The 23,484-nt window shown below is 47.2% G+C and overlaps 1 protein-coding gene across 1 annotated transcript; it reads right to left on the bottom strand.

The window, feature by feature from the left end:
• Positions 1-2,008: 2,008 nt before the first annotated feature.
• Positions 2,009-23,129, bottom strand: dnai3 (dynein axonemal intermediate chain 3; the record flags this gene model as incomplete). Its single annotated transcript, XM_084443900.1, has 22 exons — positions 2,009-2,974; positions 5,982-6,104; positions 6,264-6,355; positions 6,467-6,671; positions 6,777-6,907; positions 8,133-8,196; positions 8,291-8,415; positions 11,039-11,135; positions 11,335-11,488; positions 11,678-11,751; positions 12,728-12,850; positions 14,354-14,449; positions 15,019-15,108; positions 15,938-16,062; positions 17,678-17,865; positions 18,327-18,443; positions 18,649-18,848; positions 19,039-19,182; positions 20,319-20,423; positions 20,855-21,039; positions 22,872-22,928; positions 23,090-23,129. The coding sequence occupies 22 exons, from the start codon at positions 23,127-23,129 to the stop codon at positions 2,837-2,839; spliced, it is 2,673 nt and encodes an 890-aa protein (XP_084300026.1). The 3' UTR covers positions 2,009-2,836.
• Positions 23,130-23,484: the final 355 nt, after the last annotated feature.

The raw sequence follows: 23,484 nt of genomic DNA, 5'->3' as shown, positions 1-23,484 counted from the left end.
AGATTTAGACCTCCCTGTGAAGACCCCCACACCCCCGCCAGGAACAGCCAGGACCGACACAATGCCCGGGCAATGGCTTAATTCGACAGGCCAGATTTACAGCCCTCCTGCCCAGCAGCTGCTCACATTGTTTCCCAGGATTCGGAGGACGACCTCAGGAAGCTGGAACGCAGGCATCCCTCTGTAGTCACCCCATAGTTAAAGATCTCCTTTTTTATGGTTGGGGAAATCTCTCCGCTTGAATGAAGAAATCAACTGGGGAAAATCTGACAACATGAATACACTCGGCGGGAGGTGGGGGCATTGAGTGTGTAAGACCGCAGCTCTTGGTCTTACACACACACACACGATAGAGAGCTTTCAGCGAGTGCAAAAATGCGCGGCCCTCTTGATAACAGCCTAAAGTCTTTGGAACCAGTCATGTAGGGGGCATAACCACCAACCCGGCTTTGATTATGCTACTGTACATGCTGTCCTGTTGTAATGTAGTTTTCCCTCACATCATGCTCATGTACAGAGCTGAAGATGAATCCACGTCTGTCCTGTTTGATCAGAACAAGTGGCCCCACACTGCTGGTTCGGCCCTGCAGAATTCCCAGGGAGGGTTGAGGAGGGGGTAGAGGGGAGGGGTTAGAGGGGGATGGAGGGGGAGAGAGGGTCTTTTGTCACCCTGGCCTTTTTGGTGGTGCCCGGGGGCCATATGGACGGCTGCCTCGGTGAGCCTTCGGACCCCCCCTCCCCCGTCCTTCTCTCTCTCTGACAGATCTGTGAGTGAGTAATGGAGAGAGTGAAGTCACCCGTGTGGCGTTTAATCTGTCCGAAGCTGCCGCATCTCATTTCCACTCGGAGGCCCAGCCTGTGCTCCCTCTCTCTCTCATCTCTCTGGCGCTCTCTCGTTCAGGACTCATCTCCTTCTCTCTCTCTCTCATCTCTCTGGCGCTCTCTCGTTCAGTACTCATCTCCTTCTCTCTCTCTCTCATCTCTCTGGCGCTCTCTCGTTCAGGACTCATCTCCCTCTCTCTCTCATCTCTCTGGCGCTCTCTCGTTCAGGACTCATCTCCTTCTCTCTCTCTCTCATCTCTCTGGCGCTCTCTCGTTCAGTACTCATCTCCCTTTCTCTCTCATCTCTCTGGCGCTCTCTCGTTCAGGACTCATCTCCCTTTCTCTCTCATCTCTCTGGCGCTCTCTCGTTCAGGACTCATCTCCCTTTCTCTCTCATCTCTCTGGCGCTCTCTCGTTCAGGACTCATCTCCCTTTCTCTCTCTCATCTCTCTCTCGTTCAGGACTCATCTCCCGCACTCTCTCTTATCTCTCTCTCGTTCAGGACTCATCTCCCGCACTCTCTCTCTCACACGGGCTTTTCGCGTCTTGTCCTCTCTCAGTTTCATACTCATGCGTGTACATTCTCTCTCTCCTCTCTTTTGCTAAGGCAAGGCATGGTTCTTTCTCTCTCTCCAAGGCAAGGCATGGTTCTTTCTCTCTCTCCGAGGCAAGGCATGGTTCTTTCTCTCTCTCTAAGGCAAGGCATGGTTCTTTCTCTCTCTCCAAGGCAAGGCATGGTTCTTTCTCTCTCTCCGAGGCAAGGCATGGTTCTTTCTCTCTCTAAGGCAAGGCATGGTTCTTTCTCTCTCTCTAAGGCAAGGCATGGTTCTTTCTCTCTAAGGCAAGGCATGGTTCTTTCTCTCTCTCTAGGGCATGGCATGGTTCTTTCTCTCTAAGGCATGGCATGGTTCTTTCTCTCTCTCTAAGGCATGGCATGGTTCTTTCTCTCTCTCTAAGGCAAGGCATGGTTCTTTCTCTCTCTCTCTAAAGCAAGGCATGGTTCTTTCTCTCTCTCTCTAAGGCAAGGCATATCCCTCTCTCCTGCTATGGCATGACATCTCTCTATCTTTCCTGCAAGGGCATGGCATCTCCCAGCGTGAAACCTGGCAGCAGGCGGCCCTGTTTCAGCCCCACAGAGCAGGATGTCTAATCGGGTGCCCCGGGGCTCATCATCCACCCTCTCTGTGCCATCCCAAACCCCGTGAACCTTTCTCTAAAGCCAGCCTGGCCTCAACCCTGGCTCCTGCCCCGGGTAAACAAACATTTACTTTGGTAGACTGCCGATGTAGGCTTGTTTATCTTTTTCTTGGGTTTGAGAAACAGTTGACTCAGTTGAATTAAATGGAGCGCTAATAAGTAGGGACCACAACTTTAATATCAACCCCTGATTATTTACAGTGCAACGACCATTTTGGTCTGAGAGAGGACTCTGCCATAATGCAGAGATCCACAGAGTGCTGCGGCAGAGCGGATCAATAGTGTTAATCAATAGCGGGGCCGACACAGAGCGGTCAATAATTCAGAGCGGACCCATGAAACCAAAGATGCGTGAAATGATTTCCTGCCAAGTTCAGATCCTCAGGTGCTTAGAATGTATTTCATTATGAATGTCTCTGGGGAGCTGGTGGCGAAGCAGGGCTGGATGATATTACACAGTAACCAGATCTCAGACGTGTGCATGTGAAAACTCACTCATTAACTGGAGAAGCTCTCTCACCCCACCCCTGCTCTGCTGAATCAGCAACCCGCTAACAAAACAAGAGACACACATTGTTTTGTGGAACAATTCCATAAAAAGGATTTTTTCTTCTCGGGTATCAATACTAGGCTACTGGTAAAACATTGTTCTTTGTAATATTTCAAAATGTCAACAGGGCATACACTTTGGAGCTGTGTGGATCGCAGGCTTGCACAGTAGTGTGTGTCACACTCGGGGTATTGCATGCTAGTGTTTAGGGGGTATCAGGAATCAGGGTGAGAGCTGGTGTTATCTGTCAGACGGGACAGCGGCGTCTCAGATGTCCTTCTCCTCAGTGTCGGGCAGCAGACCCATGTCCTTCAGGATGACCTTCTCCAGGGCCAGGTACTCCTGATACTCCTTCATGGCCTCCTCCAGGATCTGCTCCTCCAGCTTCTCTGGCATGATTGGTTCCTGAGGAAGGCAAGGCAAGGCAACGTTATTTGTATACAGACATGCAAACTCTGGAGTAGTGAAAAAGGTGACGACATACAAAACTAAAACCCTCTAGATTCACTGAAACTACCATGGTTAACATAAAAAAGGTGACTGTAGCCAAAAGGTGACAAGTTTGCAGGTCTGTGTATAGCACATTTCAGCAACAAGGCAATTAAAAGTGCTTTACATGAGACATTAAAAGCATCAAGACAAAGTGCAAGAAACACATAAAAGGTCATATAAAACAAAATGTAAAAAAGGACATTTAAAACAAAATGCAGGAAAAATAAAATACAGGAATAAAAGTTACAGTGCAGGGTATGAATGAATAATTATTAGATTTAATAAAAAGCAGCGGCAAAAAGAAAAGTCTTCAGTCTTGATTTAAAAGAACTGAGTTGCAGCAGACCTGCAGTTTTTTGGAAGTTTGTTCCAGATATGTGGAGCATAAAAACTGAACTCTGCTTCTCCATGTTTTGTTTTAACTTTGGGGACAGAAAGCAGACCTGTCCCAGATGACCTGAGAGATCTGGATGGTTCATAACGTAGCAGCAGATCAGAAATATATTTTGGCCATAAACCATTCAGTGCTTTATAAACCAACAGCAGTATTTTAAAGTAAATTCTTTGACAGACAGGAAGCCAGTGTAAAGACCTCAGAACTGGAGTGATTTGATCCACTTTCTTAGTCTTAGTGAGGACTCGAGCAGCAGCGTTCTGAATCAGGTGCAGCTGTCTGATCGATTTTTTAGAGAGACCTGTAAACACACCGTTACAGTAGTCGAGCCTACTGAAGATAAATGCATGGACAAGTTTTTCCAGATCCTACTGAGACTTAAATCTTTTAATCCTTGATATATTCTTCAGGTGACAGTAGGCTGACTATGTAATTGTCCTAATGTGACTGTTTAAATGCAGGTCTGAGTCCATGATTACACCAAGATTTCTGGCTTCGTTTGTGTTTTTTAGCATTACTGATTGGAGCTGAGCGCTGACTTTTAATCATTCTTCTTTGGCTCCAAAGACAATTACTTCAGTTTTATTTTTGTTTAGTTGAAGAAAGTTCTGGCACATCCAGTCATTGATTTGTTCAATGTATTTACTCAGCGCTTGTATGGGATTACAGTCCCCTGGTGATAAATCTGTGTGTCATCTGCGTAGTTATGGTGACATATTTTGTCATTTTCCATAATTCGAGCTAGTGGGAGCATGTTGAACAGAACAGGCCCCAGAATGGTGCCTTGGGGAACTCCACAGGTCATTTTTGTCCGCTCAGATTTGTAATTGCAAATAGACACAAAGTAGTCCCTGTCCTTCAAGTAGGATTCAAACCAGTCTAGCACTGTGCCAGAAATTCCCAGCCAGTTTTCCAGTCAGCCTAGTAATATGCTGTGGTCAACTGTGTCAAATGCAGCGCTGAGATCCAGTAATACTAAGACTGAAATTCTGCCATTGTCTGTGTTTAAATGGACGTCATTGAAGACCTTAACAAGAGAAGGGGAGGAACAGGACCAGCATCTGTTATCATCATCCCGAGTGGAAGGCCACACGTTTCACAGCATTGTCTCTGGTCAAACACAATCTCATCCACCAATGCGTGGTTTGCTGGTTTTCTAAGTGACAACAGGCAGGTACTCGCAAATGCAAATGCAGCTTGTGGTCTAAATGGAAAGTGTAGGAGGTTAGTTAATGTTTGTTTTTGAGATGATGATTTTCAAATTTCTCATCACGGCCAGACAGGCGGAATCCTAACACATGCACATTTCAGAAAACAGTAATCATAGCGTTTGCTTTAAATTCTTGAGGTGTCTATGTCGTATTTGGTCTGGAATCTAATTTGTGTGTTTGAGTCATCAGTTGACTATGCAGTTGACTATGCAACACAATGGGTGGGATTGAAATATGTCTGACCTGACTGGTGGTTGTTTGACTTTGAAATAAACCAGCCTTCGATCATCTTGACATACGAATTAACATGGTGAAGCTTAACTGACACCATTCCAGTAATTTTCCTCTGTTTCAGCAGAAGTAGAGAATGCATAAACATGCAGGGCTCTGAGACAAATGTAGGATTAGTGCAGCACAGGGAGATGAAGCTGGGTTTAAATCATAATCACTATCATTTTGCCTTAATGCTCTATGGTTTAGATTAAGACTAGACATTCCTTCTGGGGTGGCAAAGATGCATTACAATTTGCGTAGTGTTTTAGAATGGGTTTCTGCATGTCAGATGATTACAGACGAGTACAATGCGTAGAGAATTAGACGCCCTTGCATTTTCAGACTGGGGGACAGAAAAAGCAATTTTCCCAAATGACAATATTTTCGTGGTTCGAGGAACTCGTGACGGGCGTGATTCTTCCCCCGCTTGGCGGTGTTGGATCCACCCAAACGGCGTGAAAGGTTTGAAAGCTGCTACAGTATGCAGCACGAGGCAATCCCTCACCTCCTGATGGACTGCTCACGCCGTGGATGTCGATACGCACACTGTACCTGAACAGTAGCTCTCTCCCCGGCGCTAGGAGTCAAATACCCGACTGAATGCATTAGTTATGAGAGGAAGCCGGTTCCCGCTCTCACAGTGTTGACTTGACGAAGCGCCTCTGACTGGGTCGATGAAGAAACCTAGCCAGACTTACAGCGGAGAGTGGAGTAATCATACTATAAATATATGGAAGGAATCAGTTATCTTCTGATTGCCTGTCATGTTTTACTGCCTCCTACTCTTAACTCAGTTATTTATAGAAACTATAACATGTTTTATTTTATTCACTGCTGCTCGTAGTTTTTCCTGCATTGCCCTACAGTATACAGTATGTTGATCTGCTATCACTGATATATAATTTAACGACCTTGCCTGTGAGTTTTTAAGTTGTGCGTGTATGGACTGGGCATGAGCTGCAAATGAACTGCCCTTCTTGGGACCAATAACGTCTGAGTCTGAACCTGGCTCTAGTGTGTAAGTGTCAGGACTGGGTCTCACCGTCTTCTTCCTCTGCTCCTCTGCCTCCATCTCCTTCTTCTCCTTGGCTCGCATCTCCCTCCTCTTCTCAAAGTACACCAGTCTGTCCACCTCCTTCTCAAAGTACTTACTCATACTCCGCTTCTGCACACAAATACAGTATGGATACAGTGTGAGTGTCAGTGTGAATGCAGTATGGATACAGTGGGAGTGTGGCACACCTTCAGCGACTGAGAAGAATTTTGTTGGTTTTTGTCTCGTGGCGATCAAATCGAGTAGCGATGCTAATATGGAATCGCTAACCTCGTTGGTGGAGGGACTGCGCAGTGTCCATGGGATCTCCAGGATGTGAAGAGTTCCCAGGTGATCTGACACAGCCAGGAGGTGCTGCTTCGCTGTGGGCACAAACATAGAGGGGGGGGGGGGGGGTCAGTTCCAGATGTTCCTGCGTCCAGCCCTGGAACCCCCGGCGGAGCCAGACCCGCCCAGACACCGGGGCGACTCACAGGAGACGATCCAGGGCTTGATGCCGGTGATCTGGGCCGTAGTGATGTTCTGGGTCTGGGAGGGCTCGTGGGTCTTCTCCAGCAGGTCCCACACCTCGACGTTCCCGTCCTCCTTCCCGATGAAGAACACGGCGGGCCGGGACTGGGACCAGTAGCCCACGGTGCGCTTCTTCTGGGAGCAGGACGACTGGACGATGGGGCCACTCTGTAGGGACGAAAGTCGTGTTGTGTTATTTTTGTAAAAAAAAAAGAAAAAAGAAGTGCCCTGGAAGGTATTCTGTGCTGTTTATGTTGTGTCGTTACTCATTACCATGACACCCTCCTTCCAGATGGCAAAGGTCCAGCCCCCCACGGTCAGAATAATGTCTTTAAAGAAGGGCGACCGACGCACGGTGTTCACCAGCCCATCATGGACGATGTACCGATGAGAAGGCTTGTTACCTGAGAGCGTAATAGACAGAGGGAGAGAGAGAGAGAGAGAGAGAGAGAGAGAGAGAGAGAGAGAGGGAAAGAGACAGACAGAGAGAGAGAGTTATCTCAGCGAGGGGCCAACGTGTTGCGTTTTGATTGGGAGGTGACGGCATGGAAACCCGGCAGAGATAGTTCACCTCCGGTCAAGTACGGCGGACGCCCACAGCACCGTGAGTGTTTATGGGCATCTGGGAAAAGGAGTCTGAGGTGAGCGTCTGTGTCTGTGCTTGTAGGCTTTTAATCAAGATTCTAATCAGCAGTGGTGCCGTATCTATGTGCCAGTCTGTCTCCAGATAGAGCCATAACAGAGTAACAGCACTCACAGGGCTCTGGTTTAATAAAGTAATCCGCCTGGGTACTTGTGTGCAATTTTAGGCATTACAGGGAGCAATTCAGCCTTAATGTACGAGTAAATAACCTGTCCAAACACTGTTATGACAAGAGATGCAATTTAGTGAGTAATCAGGTTCCTTTCGCCTGCCAAATTGAGATGAGAAAGGTTATTTAATCTCCTGTAATTGCCAGACGGTGTCTGAGCTCAGTGTTAAGGTTGACTATAGTTGTAGTGGTTATATTAAATCTGTTCTCTGTCAATGGCCTGTTGTGCTCTTAGAATGACTCACTTGTGGGCAAACTCAATGTTGTTTGCTGCTTAAACAAAGAATGATTGCACAGAGGAAAGGTATTATTTGAGTCTCTACAGTAATCAACGGTAAGGAAATCATATGGGCGGAAAAAGAAAGAAGATAGATAGATAGATAGATAGATAGATAGATAGATAGATAGATAGATAGATAGATAGATAGATAGATAGATAGATAGATAGATAGATAGACAGACAGACAGACAGACAGACAGACAGATAGATAGATAGATAGATAGATAGATAGATAGATAGATAGATAGATAGATAGATAGATAGATAGATAGATAGATAGATAGATAGATAGATAGATAGATAGATTGATAGATAGATAGATAGATAGATAGATAGATAGATAGATAGATAGATAGATAGATAGATAGGTTAGATAGATAGATAGATACTTAAATGAGATCACCCAAGGGGGAAATGATTGCTTTCTGTACATGTCAGAGTGACTGTTACTGTAGCTATTCTAAATGGGCCACAGTATCGCTTGAGAAATAACACAGTTGTGTAGAAACACGGCAGTCTCATCAACAGTCTTCTTACTGAAGAGTCTTCCGGAGTCATTGTCCTTCTGCAAAGTCCAGTCTGTGTAGACCAGCTCGCCGTCCTGGAGAGAGAACACACATGACGTCACGTTGCATCTCGTAAATGAGCATCACCCACAGCAAGCTTGTGTACGGGATCTTGAGCTCAGCCTTTACCTCAGTTCCTACGTAGAACTTGGTGACCACGTCCTCCTGGGGTACGAGATGTTTAGCTGAGGGCGCCCTGAGCAGGGTGTACTCCGGAGTCACCTCTGACCTCTCGGCGAGCAGGCGTGCCCTGTCTGGCACAGATCAGCAGACGTGGAGGTTCCATGCAGTTATGCATAACGGTCTCCCATAACGGTCTACCATAACTCTCCGTTGCAAATAATCATTTCCTGAAGGTCCGCTGAAGGCTACAGATCTACAACCTCTTGACAAAGGCGGACAATGTTTAATATGAATATTAATCAGATACCAATAAATGATTATTTCGTCATGTTGGTTAGAGACGGCTCGTCCACCATGACGAAATAATCATTTATTGGTATATAACGTCTCTAACCAACATGGAAAGCTGATGGCATGCTGAGAAAACGGTCGTGTGTCTATCACTGCTGGGCTGACTGTCTTTATCTTATTGTCAAGAGAGCGTTTCAGGTCATTGAGACGTGCAGCTCTCTGTAGAGAACCAGAGCCAGCTCGGTCATCTGAGCAGCAGCGGCGGCGGCGGCGGGGTGGCGAGGGGGAGAGGGCGGAGGGCTGTGGGGGAGAGGAGAGGAGCGGAGTGGCCTTTCCAGTCACAAAAGCCCCACTGTCTGCTGGGACAGTGCGGGACAGCCCGCTGTTCACACCCCCTTATCAGCGGGCTGCCTCCAGATCCCGAACTCTAATAGCTGAGCTATCTGAGGCCGCTAGGTCTGACTACAGAATACAGAACATGGCGGAGGGAGATTCAGGCTCAGATGAAACAGCAACAGATGATACTGAAGTGCGTTCAATAGGCTCTGTGCACCAGCTTCACTACTTCCTGAAAGTCACTTGGCTTCTTTATTTCCTGTCCAATATGATTGGATTAAGTGATTAATCAGGTGTGCGCTGGGTCTTCCGCACACCTGATTAATCACTTAATCCAATCATATAGGACAGGAAATAAAGATGCCAAGTGACTCTCAGGAAGTAGTGGAGCTGGTGCACAGAGCCTATTAGCACAGATAAGGAAACGAACACAGCGTCTGCATGAGTCATGGTGGATCCTATCAATCATCATGCCGTAGTGATGATACAGTAGCGTGTTGTGGATCACCGCTTCTACAAAGACACATTTGGTCCCATTTTCCAGTCAAGGACAGGAGTACATCAGTGACACGGTCTCCACCCACCTCATGAATACATCTTGGGTAACGCAGGGGTAGCTGGGCTACATTTCTCACAAAGTTAAAAATTGATTTCAAAAATCACATCAGACCGCCCAGGGGTCACTTAAAAATGTGGCGCATTCTGAGGTTGAGTGTATTAATTCCGTAACCCTCATCAAAGCTGTGTTTATGGAGGCAGACCACAAGCCAGACAAAGGCAGGTTTCTTCTTGACCGGCCGCGATCAGGGAACATCTCTTGGCCCCGGGGGAACTGAGCTGCATATTGCAAACAGCTGACAGTCAACAAAGCTAATGCGGCCTGACTGTGAGCGCCTTGTCTGGGAGGTATTGCTTAATAAAACACTATGAAACCAGAGGAGGGAGAGAGGGACTGAGAGGAGAGAGAGACTGAGAGGAGAGAGAGACTGAGAGCAGAGAGACTGAGAGGAGAGAGAGACTGAGAGGAGAGAGAGACTGAGAGGAGAGAGAGAGACTGAGAGGAGAGAGAGAGACTGAGAGGAGAGAGAGACTGAGAGGAGAGAGAGAGAGACTGAGAGGAGAGAGAGACTGAGAAGAGAGAGAGACTGAGAGGAGAGAGAGAGACTGAGAGGAGAGAGAGACTGAGAGGAGAGAGAGACTGAGAGGAGAGAGAGACTGAGAGGAGAGAGAGAGACTGAGAGGAGAGAGAGACTGAGAGGAGAGAGAGAGACTGAGAGGAGAGAGAGACTGAGAGGAGAGAGAGACTGAGAGGAGAGAGAGACTGAGAGGAGAGAGAGAGACTGAGAGGAGAGAGAGACTGAGAGGAGAGAGAGACTGAGAGGAGAGAGACTGAGAGGAGACAGAGAGAGACTGAGAGGAGAGAGACTGAGAGGAGAGAGAGAGAGACTGAGAGGAGAGAGACTGAGAGGAGAGAGAGACTGAGAGGAGAAAGGCCCACACCTCACTGATCATGGTGCTCACTGATCCCATGGAAAATCTGAGACGCGGGCACACACACGCACTCACAAACACGCACTCACACACACACACAAACACACACACACACACACACGCACACACGCACACACACACACACACACACACACGTCCACCAAAAGAACTACTCACACACACACACACACACACACACACACACACACACACACACACACACACACACACACACACACACACACACACACACACAAACGTTCACCAAGATAACTACTCAGATACACACGAGCATGCACAGACACACGCACAGAGCTTGGGGTCCATTACAAAGGGTATCGGGTATCTGCTATGTTTTCTACCTGTGTCATCTACCTCCAGAGTGTTTTATCCTACTGGGACAGGTGATTCAGGAACAGATGTTCCATGGTCGCCTAATTGGCTTCCCTTCACAGCGGTTGGGCTTTCCGCTCACCTGTGTTGCTTCAAGGAGCAGGGGGAGGAACACCAGAATGTACAGAGGGACAAAGAGAGATAAACCAAGGTGAGAAATTCTCACCTGGGCCTCTGCCTGAAGGGGAGCGGGAGTGAAAGAAAGAGGAGAAGAATTAGAAGAGAGTGAAGGTGAACGCTCACCTGCATTGCTGCCTGTGTGGCTGTCGCAGGTGTTGTCTTGCAGGCTGAATGTCACAGGGCTGTACTCCCCGCTGGTATCGATCTTTGGCAGGGCGACCTGACGCGTGATCAAACAGAACAGCTGTGACATCTGCTGCCTTCGGAGAACTGTCAAGCGCCTAGTCTAATAGTCGAACATGTCACCGAATTAGTGTCAGGCCTCAATCGCTCTGTAAAGGGGACGAATCTGGGACTGTTTCATTGGACGGTTTGGAGAGAAGAGCGTTATGGCGCAGCTGTGGTGTGGTCCACCATACCCTGACCAGTGGTTTCCAGGACAGATCCAGGTGTTTGAAGGTGTTGGGGACACCGTGAGGGTTCTCCAGAGGTTTCTCCTCCACACGCTTACGGTTGGAAACCGGAGCTGCTGACCTCGACCTTGGAGCCCGGATATCCCAGAACATCACACAGCTGATCATGAGAGAGAGAGAAAGATAGGGAGAGAGACAGAGAGAAAGAGAGAGAGAGAGAGAGAGAGAGAGAGAGAGAGAGAGAGGGATGAAATGAAAGATTTTGCGCAGAGAGAGATCCATTATTATCTTATCATGAGGGAGCTGTTGGACATTTCTTAGTGGATATGATATACATTGGATATCGTACCAGTCAGGGGCACAGGTGACAATCTGAACACAGATCTGGCTCTTGTTCTCCACCGGAACCCCCATTCTGGAGACCTTGAGAGAAAGAACACTGTGTCAACAAAGACCTAAATCAGGCTAGCTATTCCGTTATATTCTGTCCTTGCAATGGTGAGCGTGGTTTAGACAGCTCCCTGGGGACACTTTGGGTTGATTGATTGTTTGGCTTTACTTATTCAAATGACTCTTTCTTAATAAAGACTACAAGACCAGAGGTGTCAAGGACATGGTCATGTCACTGCTCTGACAGGATAGTGTAGCATGTGTAGGAACCATAACAAGTCAGTGAAGGTGTCAGGTGTTCCTGCCAGCGCTTGTCTGGGAGGCTGCTGTTGACAGGGCCTGCGACGCAGACAGATAACAGCAATATGTCTAAAAGCCCTGGCCGCCGTGGCGTTCACCCCCTGACCCCTGTAAATAATCCCCCACTTATGCCCCGTCCTCTCCGGAGACTGTTCTCACTCACCCTCCTGCTAACTGTACATGGTCAAAGTGCTTTCGAGTGAGATTGGATTGTAAACTCAAGCAGGAGTCATCGTTCCAAAATTAGACTCGCAAATCGTTAGTGAGATAAGAGGCTGGACCCTTTTAACTTAAGTGTTTGAATATCAGTGTGTAAATTAGGTGTGAAGGCCTAAAAGCATCTGCTGTTTATCAAGTTCTCTCTGGTATGTCTGACACTTGGTAGAAGTGTTGACTTAAGATCTGATTAAGCACAGCCAACAGAGTTTAAAATCAGTGAAACTCAAAAGAATGTATCATTACGATAACAAGCATTACTGGGTAGATAGTTTAGCCCAAATATTGAATTCTAATCTATGGCAGGGACACCAAAAATCTATAGATCATTTTGACTCGTTTTAGCTGTTCAGTACCTTGGCAATACCATGTGAGCCCCCTGATTTAAACACTGAGAACATTCCTCAAATAACTTAAATAATGTGAAATCAGTATTCTGTAAAAATGCCCTCTTTTTAAAGCTTGGGGTTGCGGTCATCCCCTCCACCCCTACCTCAATGGTCTCCGGCAGCCATTGGACATCTGTAATTGGTGCTTTGTGGCCATTTTCTATGCCTGAGACGGCACAGTAGCGCACGATGGGGGTCTCGTTCTCTCGCTTGTCTTCAAAGCCCTGCTGGGAGTCCAAACACAAAGGAATGACACCACGGGTCTGGACGGCTGTGGAAACCCTACTGATATGGCTCCATACTACTGCTAGTGGCTCCATACTACTGATATGGCTCCATACTACTGCTAGTGGCTCCATACTACTGATATGGCTCCATACTACTGCTAGTGGCTCCATACTACTGCTAGTGGCTCCATACTGCTAGTGGCTCCATACTACTGCTAGTGGCTCCATACTACTGCTAGTGGCTCCATACTACTGATATGGCTCCATACTACTGCTAGTGGCTCCATACTGCTAGTGGCTCCATACTACTGCTAGTGGCTCCATACTACTGATATGGCTCCATACTACTGCTAGTGGCTCCATACTACTGATATGGCTCCATACTACTGCTAGTGGCTCCATACTGCTAGTGGCTCCATACTACTGCTAGTGGCTCCATACTACTGATATGGCTCCATACTACTGCTAGTGGCTCCATACTACTGATATGGCTCCATACTACTGCTAGTGGCTCCATACTACTGCTAGTGGCTCCATACTACTGATATGGCTCCATACTACTGCTAGTGGCTCCATACTACTGATATGGCTCCATACTACTGCTAGTGGCTCCATACTACTGCTAGTGGCTCCGTACTACTGCTAGTGGGGGGAACAGAGTCAACGTTATGTCAATACTTGAAATACTGTGTAGTCGCTGTGCTGTCTAGGGAAATGAAAACATATTTTGTAAACAGAGCGTGAGCAGTTCGGCAGCCCATTAAGTGCCGCATGTGATTTCAGTTTGTACTTTGGCCGCTGCCGTTGAATCTGTTTCTGATTAGAGCCCAGATCTGTGGCTTACATACCAAAATCTAGACTCGGCAGAAGAGCTGGATATGCTACTGTGTATGTAGACTACAGCAGATGGCAAATCTGCATTGATTAAATTTTATGTGAAAATGTACGATGCATTCCTCTTAAAATCATTCCATTTTAATTTCCCGTTTATCTGATAAGGCAGAAACAGCTGCGGGTAGAGCACACCTTTCAGAGCACTCAACGCTGAAATAATTGGCTTTTAGCAGATAAAACCTGCCAGTGTTTGCAGTGCAAACACATAGGGGGGGTGCTGTCATCTGATGCTGTGTGTGTGTTATTGGCCATGGCGGCCTATCGTTGGCGCTGGCTGGTGTGCGTAACAGTTGGGAGTGCGGGGCCGCTGCCGCTGTTGACACAGGGAGATGGCGAGTCAACAGGGACGGACAGAGAGGAGAGACGAGGGGAGGCAGCTGCTCCCCGAGGTTGTCATGGTGATAAACAGAGAACGTGAATGGGGGTGACTGTCAGAGAGATATGAGTCTCTGGGTCGAATAAGGTGGTTGGGTCCAGATTATGACACAATGGTAAAAAGGAATATGACACCACATGCTGTCATTAAGACAAGACGGCGGCTTTCACCTCTGAGGGTTATGAGTCATCCGGATGGCGCGTGATATCAGGAGGTCACGCCGGGGTACTTACTAAAGCGTTGGAGTTGCTCGTGATGTTCTTTCCGCCGCCGCCGGCACGCGTGCCCTGTAATCGCTCGACCTGGGCGGATATATCCCATAACACAACCTGAGATGACAAGAGCACAAAAATCCAATTACTGAGGAGCGACACCTGCATCTCAGTCAGCACTTCCTACTACTACTAGACCGCCGCCTGTCTAAGAGTACGTGTTTCCATAGAAAGAAACACAGAGTGAAAACAAGGTAGGAGATTTGCTGAGAGAGTAAAAATAACCGAATGGCGTAGTCTGTAAACTATATTTTATTCGTATTTTATTCGTCTCATCAGATTCCTTTGAAATGAAACCAGTGAGGCCAAGAAGGACATGAGGAAAGGAAATAAATTCCTGAGGTGGTTATATAATACAACCTCATAAGACAAACGCTAGCGCTGACAGTTAGAGGGCACTGAAACCGAGACAGGGAGAAAAAGACAGAGAGAGAGAGAGATAGAGGGGAGGGAGAGAGAGATAGAGAGGAGGGAGGAAGAGAGAGATAGAGGAGGGAGGAAAAGAGAGAGAGAGAGAGAGAGAGAGAGAATGGGAAAGAGAAAAAGGTGGAGGTGGTAAGGGAGAAGGAGAGAGGCAGCAGCTGAGGTCTCGGTTAAAAGGAGCTCTGTGGGGATGAAGCCAGCACCTGGCCGTTCATGCAGCCGCCAACAATAATATTTGGATCGGAGGGGCAGAACTCAAAGGAGAAAACGTCGTCAGGGCACTCCAGCAGCAACTGCAAACGACACAGAAAAACCCACATCAGACCGAGGCATTACATTTCAAAGCAGAAAAGACTTTCATGTACAGGGTCATTGCCATCAAATGTAGCTATTTATTTATTCAAGTCATTGAACACAAAGCTCAGCATTTGGATCCTTTAATCCCATGTGATATGATACGATCTCACAAAGCAGAAGATAAAAGACAGAGTAACAGAAGAATAAGTTATTTTGGAGTGCTGTGCAATTCGTGGTCTATTTAAATTACATTTGTTTATCTTAAACATGTGTGTCAGCAGCTTAATCCAATTGAGATTCAGCAAATTATTTTTTAGTTTCCTCTGTGCCTATTCTCGTATGTGACAGTCAGGAGACAGTGAAGCCAGACTATTGTGCATGTAGCATTATGAGTGTGTATAAACTCGACTTTTTTGTTTTGAAATTGAAATGAATCTTTTATTGATTAAGAGCTCCAAATCTACAAAGGAACTCTAACCAAACCAGACAATAGCTTTGAATGACACCTCAAAGCAACTCCTTAAAGCTATTTATTTTACAGAACGCATGTCTCTAATGGATCTGAAGTGAGTCTGGGGGAGAAGAGAGAGAAATTGCTTGTAGCCTGTCAGACTCAGTAAGGATTTAACCTGAGATAACATAGAGAGAGAGAGAGAGAGAGAGAGAGAGAGAGACAGAGAGAGAGAGAGAGAGAGAGAGAGACAGAGAAAGAGAGAGACAGAGAGAGAGAGAGAGAGACAGAGAGAGGGGTGGTGGTAGACAGAGAGAAGGTAGAGAGAGAGCGAGGGGAGGGGGATGAAGTGAAAGAGGAGATTTTGCCCATACCTGGGGGTTGATGGGATCAGAGAAGCTCCAGAAGAGGATGAGTGATGGATTTAGGAGCAGCTTAGTGGAGCTGTTGATCCTCTCCTCAAAGGAAACTCTCTCTGTCACGGCCACGGCTATGACCCCTGCCACAACCACACAACACCCATGTCACACCCATGTCACGACCAGGTCACACACTCCTATACACCCAGACACACCCATGACCCACAACCACACAACACCCCTGTCACGACCAAGGCACAACTCATCCACTCACCTATACACCCAGACACAACCGGGGCACACACTCCCATACCCCCAGACACGCCGTCACGACTAGGGCACACACTCCCATACCCCCAGACACGCCGTCACGACTAGGGCACACACTCCAATACCCCCAGACACGCCGTCACGACTAGGGCACACACTCCCATACCCCCAGACACGCCGTCACGACTAGGGCACACACTCCCATACCCCCAGACACCCCGTCACGACTAGGGCACACACCCCCACACCCCCAGACACCCCGTCACGACTAGGGCACACACTCCCATACCCCCAGACACACTGTCACGACTAGGGCACACACTCCCATACCCCCAGACACGCCGTCACGACTAGGGCACACACTCCCATACCCCCAGACACACCGTCACGACTAGGGCACACACTCCCATACCCCCAGACACGCCGTCACGACTAGGGCACACACTCCCATACCCCCAGACACGCCGTCACAACCAGGACACACACTCCCATACCCCCAGACACGCCGTCACGACTAGGGCACACACTCCCATACCCCCAGACACGCCGTCACGACTAGGGCACACACCCCCATACCCCCAGACACGCCGTCACGACTAGGGCACACACCCCCATACCCCCAGACACGCCGTCACGACTAGGGCACACACTCCCATACCCCCAGACACGCCGTCACGACTAGGGCACACACCCCCATACCCCCAGACACGCCGTCACGACTAGGGCACACACCCCCATACCCCCAGACACGCCGTCACGACTAGGGCACACACTCCCATACCCCCAGACACGCCGTCACGACTAGGGCACACACCCCCATACCCCCAGACACGCCGTCACGACTAGGGCACACACACCCATACCCCCAGACACGCCGTCACGACTAGGGCACACACCCCCATACCCCCAGACACGCCGTCACGACTAGGGCACACACTCCCATACCCCCAGACACGCCGTCACGACTAGGGCACACACTCCCATACCCCCAGACACGCCGTCACGACTAGGGCACACACCCCCATACCCCCAGACACGCCGTCACGACTAGGGCACACACTCCCATACCCCCAGACACGCCGTCACGACTAGGGCACACACTCCCATACCCCCAGACACGCCGTCACGACTAGGGCACACACCCCCATACCCCCAGACACACTGTCACGACTAGGGCACACACTCCCATACCCCCAGACACGCCGTCACGACTAGGGCACACACTCCCATACCCCCAGACACACCTAGGGCACACACTCCCATACCCCCAGACACACTGTCACGACTAGGGCACACACTCCCATACCCCCAGACACCCCGTCACGACTAGGACACACACCCCCACACACACCCATGACCCTCTTAGGTTTTCGTGGCACTGACCAGCATCATGGCACTGACCAGCATCGTGACACTGACCAGCGGATTACACCGAATTCATTCGAATCATCGGCTGTGGTGACGCGTGTGTGTGTGTCATCTCACCGTTGATGGTGGGATGCCAGTTGATGTAGCTAATGGTCTTCTCTTTGCTGAAGTGCAGGTCTGTGAAGGACTGGTACTCCTTCAGGTGAGTGTCTGCCTTCCCCTCGAACCCGTCCTCCTCGCCCAGGGCCTTCCAGTCGTCGAAGAACACATCCATGATCTCGTTCTGCTGGATAGCTATCTCAAACCTGCCAGGGGAGGACAGACTCAAGACTCCAGATCTGTTTACTGCCATGTATATGGTTCACACACACTAGGAGTTTGACTAGGGTTAAGGCATACACTGTTGTAGAAACAGGACAGGGTGCAGGACAGGACAAACAGTGCAAATACAAAATACAAAACAGCCAAAACGGTGCAACAAAATGCAGGGCAATGTACAAATTGCACTACAAGAGAGCAGACATATTTAATTTTCAAGACTTTATTTTAGAGTCACCTCAGGCAACCCTTACCTCGATGCTGAGCAGAGAGTTTCTCTACGCATACCTTGATAAGGCTGAGGCCTTTATGATGGATGTGTGTGTTCCCCAAGGCTACCATTATAATATATCGACGGTGGATTGGCCTCCAGTCACCCCCATACATAAAAACCCTTCCCTTGAGCCACAGAGACTAAACCCCATCAATCATAGGAGCCTTCACTCACCTGCAGGCGACCGAGTTGATGAAATTCTTCAGATTCTCAGACTGTAGGCAGTTCTCCTTTTCCTGCTCGTGGAACTCTCTCGCCTCATACTGGGTACACATGTTCTTTGGATACGTCCTGCAGAGTAGACAATTTATGGATCGTCCGACTGAACTGAACGGATCTGATCAGGACCACACTTTGCTTAGAGGGTTATGGTCATCAGAGGTTGCTTAGAAAACGATGTTCTGTCATTCGGTCAATATCTAGTGTTTAATAATGATATTCACACACGCTAAGGCGCAAATAAATCATTCGCCCCTTCTTCAGTGACTAAGCATACCATAGTGTTTGAGTGCTGGAAGTCTTGAGCACGGGGATGGCCTGCACCCCACTGTGTCTCTCCGTCTGTGTGAGGCTGAAGTTGCGGTCCTGGTACGGGGCACATTCGACGAAACCATCCTTGGTGTCATCTGCATTTCGGTCAGAAAAGTAGACCGGTGCTCCAAATTCCCTCCGCACCTTGGAGATCCGATACTTCAACTGAGGGGGGTGATAGGACAGACACAAGCATCTTATGATTCCTCTAGTCTGTATACAGTACATTATTATTCTATTACTTTCAGTGGATTCTATATGGATATACTGTATATCTGATAATGCTTTATTATGACATACAGTATATATCCATATGTGAAAATGCTTTAATGAAGTATGATGTTAAATGTATCACCCTGGGTCTGGAGTCTCTGACAGACTCCTCCTCTATCTCCTGCTCACTCCCCAGAGGTATCCAGGGTTGAGGCTCTGGGGTCTTTTGCACAAAGTCCTCATCCAACTCATCCTCAAGAAAAAACTCATCCCCTGGAAATAGGGTCTGCAGCACAGAGAAATGGTTATGAAACAGTGTGATGAGAATAGTGGGATTAGTGGGGTTATAGGGCGCCTTTATTGGCTGTGTTAACTTTCAACGTTGATTCTCTGAAGATCATTCATTTAGATGCAGAACAGCTGTGTAGCCTAGCGAGGGTTGCAAAATTCCAGGAATATTCACAAACTTCCCATGCAGGGTTTTTCCTGGCTCAGAGCGGGGTCTTTGGGGGGTTGATGTGTGGGGCCCGCCAAAATATTTTTGGGGAGTCTGCAGATTTTAATTTGAATAATAATAATAATAATAATTAATGTAACTGGTTATGTTATGGTATAGAAACACTGATAACCTGTCTATTAACTCAATTACTACTAGTCCGAACCACGATAAATGCGAGAAAGAGGGGTGGAGAGCACTTGAAACAAGCTATTAAACACATTCAGAGAGGATTTTAATTGCTATTTTAATTCTCAATTTGTATCATTTTGGCACTGGTGATTTTCCTTTGGCTCTGGCTAAAACCTCTTTGGGGGGCGCCAACAATTCCTTTACAGTATGCACTAAAACCCTGCCATGGCAATTAACAGGAATTTATGGGAATTAACTAAACTGACGAGCGCCAGATGGTTTGTTTCAACAGCGTGAGCTTGCGAGATCAAGATGGCCTCAAGAGGCTAGGAATTCATGGGAATAAACGATGTATGGGAATTAACAAGAATAAATTCTGTTCTCCAGTTTATTCCCATTAATTGCCATTCATTCCTGTTAATTCCTATGGGAGGTTTGTGAACATTGAAGAGTAGAGTCCGCACACTAGAGCATATAGAAAAATGGAATGTTCCATTAGAATAGATTATTAAATATGACTTTTTATCTTATTCGATCTTCATCAGAATCAAAACGTCATATTTAATCAACTATTGGGAACATTCCATTTTTCTATATTATGCTCCAGTGTGCTACTCTTTTTCTCATTCGCACTCCGGTTTGTCCTGCACCTGGTCTGCATAGTGGATGTTCAAGTCCTTTTTTCTTTTCAAGTTTGTGAATATTCCCGTAATTTTGCAACCCTAAGCCAAGCTGTTCAGTTACATGGAGGTCCTTTTCCCCTGAAGATCATTATTGATGGTGCAAGGACTCACGTTTAGGATCCTTTCCTTGGCCTCTACTGTCAACACCAGGTAGAAGCTCTGTCCATAGGTGAAGTCTCTGTCGAACACCAGCAGAATCTCCTCCTCTGGGTAGTCCTACCCACATTGCATAAGACAGAGAAGGTCAATGAGTGCACACAGGTGCTTAAATAACCTGTATCATATTACATAGTACACAATCTAGTTCAGGTAGGCTACACATTGACCAAAACAGTGATAAAGTGGGGGGAGAAATAGACTAAACATAACTTATTTCTGATCAATGTAATCTAACAATATACTTGAAAAAATGTAGGTCATTTTGAAATAAAGGTTAACTGTTAGCTATTAGGTCATTATCAAGGGGTGATGTGTGTGGTTCAGGGTCAGCGAGCTTGTACGTGGCACAGGGCAGACAGGTAAGACAAGATAAGACCCACACATCACCAAGGACTCGGGACGTTCGATGAGGTACTGTACACAAGGTCTTGCCGGTGGGGACAATTGTCTGAGTGCTCAGTGTGACAATGACGCAGGGATCAGCCTACCAGCAGCAGCTGTTTGGCCGGGCTGAAATCCGACACGGCCGCCCTCATCCTCATATCCTGCTGGATGTCCTCCTTCCTCAGGAGCTTGAAGGGGTGCTTCTCGGTGACATCCTCGTCGGCCCGGCACCCAAATAGTTCCTGGGTGGCGGAAGTCAGCACCAAGGGGAAGATGTCATCGGGGTGACCTTGACAGGAGAGAGGAGAGCTCAGCTAAAAGGTTCTGAGATAGATGACCCCTGGTCAGTTCCCCTGTGGTCACTCCCCGACGGCCCAGGATGCAATCTGAGAATCCCTCAAATCAAATCAGATCAGTTCATCCAATCGATAACCTCAGTCACAGTGACAGCCAGTAATCTGACCATTAACTCAAGTAACATCCGACCATTAACTCCACCCAGCCATAACACTAAGGCACTGAGCAGCACGTTGAAGCTCTTACAGTATGTAAATAGGCTATGGGGCTTCCCTTAGACCTAAACACTGGCTCAGTGCAATGCATGCTATAGTAAACAGGGTTCTGCATAATTATAGTTCTCATCCCACTTGCGGCCTCTTCAAAGTCTTTCCACAAGGTCGCTGAGGAGACCGGGAGAATATTGGAGTGCGGCTTAAGTAACCACTTCCCAACTGGGTGTGGCAACCTGTTTTATCAAGACCATTAAAGGGCTATGCCAATTCATTGTAGTGGAAACTCACACCCTTCATTTCTGGCAGCATGTGTTAGGCATGCCCTGTTATCTCTGGAAAGAATGTAAAGCTTGATGAGAAGATGAATGCAGAAGATGAATGGGTCCACATCAACCCCATCGAGGTGCAATGCCATTACCGATTTGTGTTTTTGAAAACATCAAACTATTTAGGCTATGGTAAGTCAAGGAAGGAGAGGCTCTGTATACTCTACTCTATTTATGGTTCAAAATTGTAAGGCCTTGCTCCTACTGGACATGTTGTATCCTCCATGAGACTGTGGCATGTCTGCCGAGACCACCCTCTCTTTTATGTTCCCCTCACGCAACGATGACCTAATTTGAGGTAAACAGATACATCTCCGGTCGGCCCTGCGTTTGTGAAGAATTGCAATTGACTAAGATGACCATCAGCATGTTTTCAGGGGTGGCATTGAAAAATGTAAACGCCACAGCTCTGACAATGAGGAGTTGTGAATATAGCTGTAGTGATGTGTATGTCCACGGGCTGTGTGCAACAGTACACCCAAGATCACATCAAAAGCCTGCATGGGCCTAGGCTAGGGTTTTCTTCCTCAAAGACAGCGCTGATGAGTATATCGTCGTGCACATTACATCACCACGGCAGAGTTAAATAGGCTTGGGCCTTAGGCTTCCAATGGCATCCACAGCAAAGTCTGAATGAATGACATGTACCATAGGAGCCGACCCTCTCAAACAAATAGAGGCAATCAAATACAGGGCTGTCATTCAATCAGGAGGCCACACTGCCAAAAGCGGACTTCTGCTTTGTTTGCTGTGGCATGCATTAGTATACAATGGCAAAGTGTTAAGAAGAAATGGCAGATTCACTCGTCCTGATCTCTGATAAGCATAATAGTTCACAAGAGGGGAATTATGTGCTTGCGACTTGTGAGTCAGTCTGTCAGTGTGCTTCAGAGCGACTCTAGTAATTTAAGTGTTTTCACACACGCCTTTGTGTTTACAACCTACAGCCAGCCTATTCAGACAGCAGAGTTCAGGTTGCTAATGGTTTATTGAATTTCATGGGAATGAGCAGAAGAACAGTATCTGTGGACACAATGTCCACAGCAGTTAGAGCCCTGTGAAGTCGACAACTCATACCAGATCTAGTATTCTGTAGCTGTCTATTACTAATGATACTGCATTGCTTAGACTGATGCCTGATCAAATCTCTGAATAAGACTAAATGTAAGCTAAATTACTAATATTAGGCTATATTTGTGTTTTTTAACACATTGTATTAACATCTGTAAATGTGTGAGCCCTTTTTCTTCAGTAAGGTGACAAACAATGTAGTTAAATCTTACCTGACTCTGCAACACTTCCTGCAGACGATTCAGTAGCCGGTCTATCATTCTTTTTGTCTGTAAAAACAAACATTAAAATAGTTATTCAATTTGTATTTTCTACTAATTCTACAATACATTAATGTAGAGTGAATGCAGTGATGTTAAACGGTTTTGAGAGCCGAGTGTGGGCCAACTCGGAGGTATGTAAGTGTGTGTGGGTGTGTAAGTGTACATACCTTTCCCTTTACCTGAGCTCTTTGGTCTCTTGGAGGACATCTCTACTACTAAGTAAGACATTTGCAGAGGTAAACAAGATGGGAATTCAATTAATACACTGATAACCTTTCGTTTTATGTGGACTAGTGTGCTACATTAACCTGCTAGCAATTTGCCTACAGCCAGCCAACGAGCATATTTCTATTCAAGGACATGAGGCTACTGTATGTTTCTACTGCACTCATGGAAGCTGTCCATCTTTGAAATGTGCATTGAATTATTATTGTCGAATATGGCGACATCTTGTGGTAGCTTCCTATCAGCTACCTTTAAAACTATTTCCCAAAACAAAGAATATGGTGACACCCTGTGGCAAATATCACCTAGCGACTTTTAAAACAACTTATTTCCAATG

This window comes from Borostomias antarcticus (genome assembly GCF_949987555.1).
Source record: "Borostomias antarcticus genome assembly, chromosome: 10".
NCBI lineage: Eukaryota > Metazoa > Chordata > Actinopteri > Stomiiformes > Stomiidae > Borostomias > Borostomias antarcticus.
The sequence above is the reverse complement of the archived record's forward strand: the minus strand, read 5'-3'. Positions and strand labels throughout refer to the sequence as shown.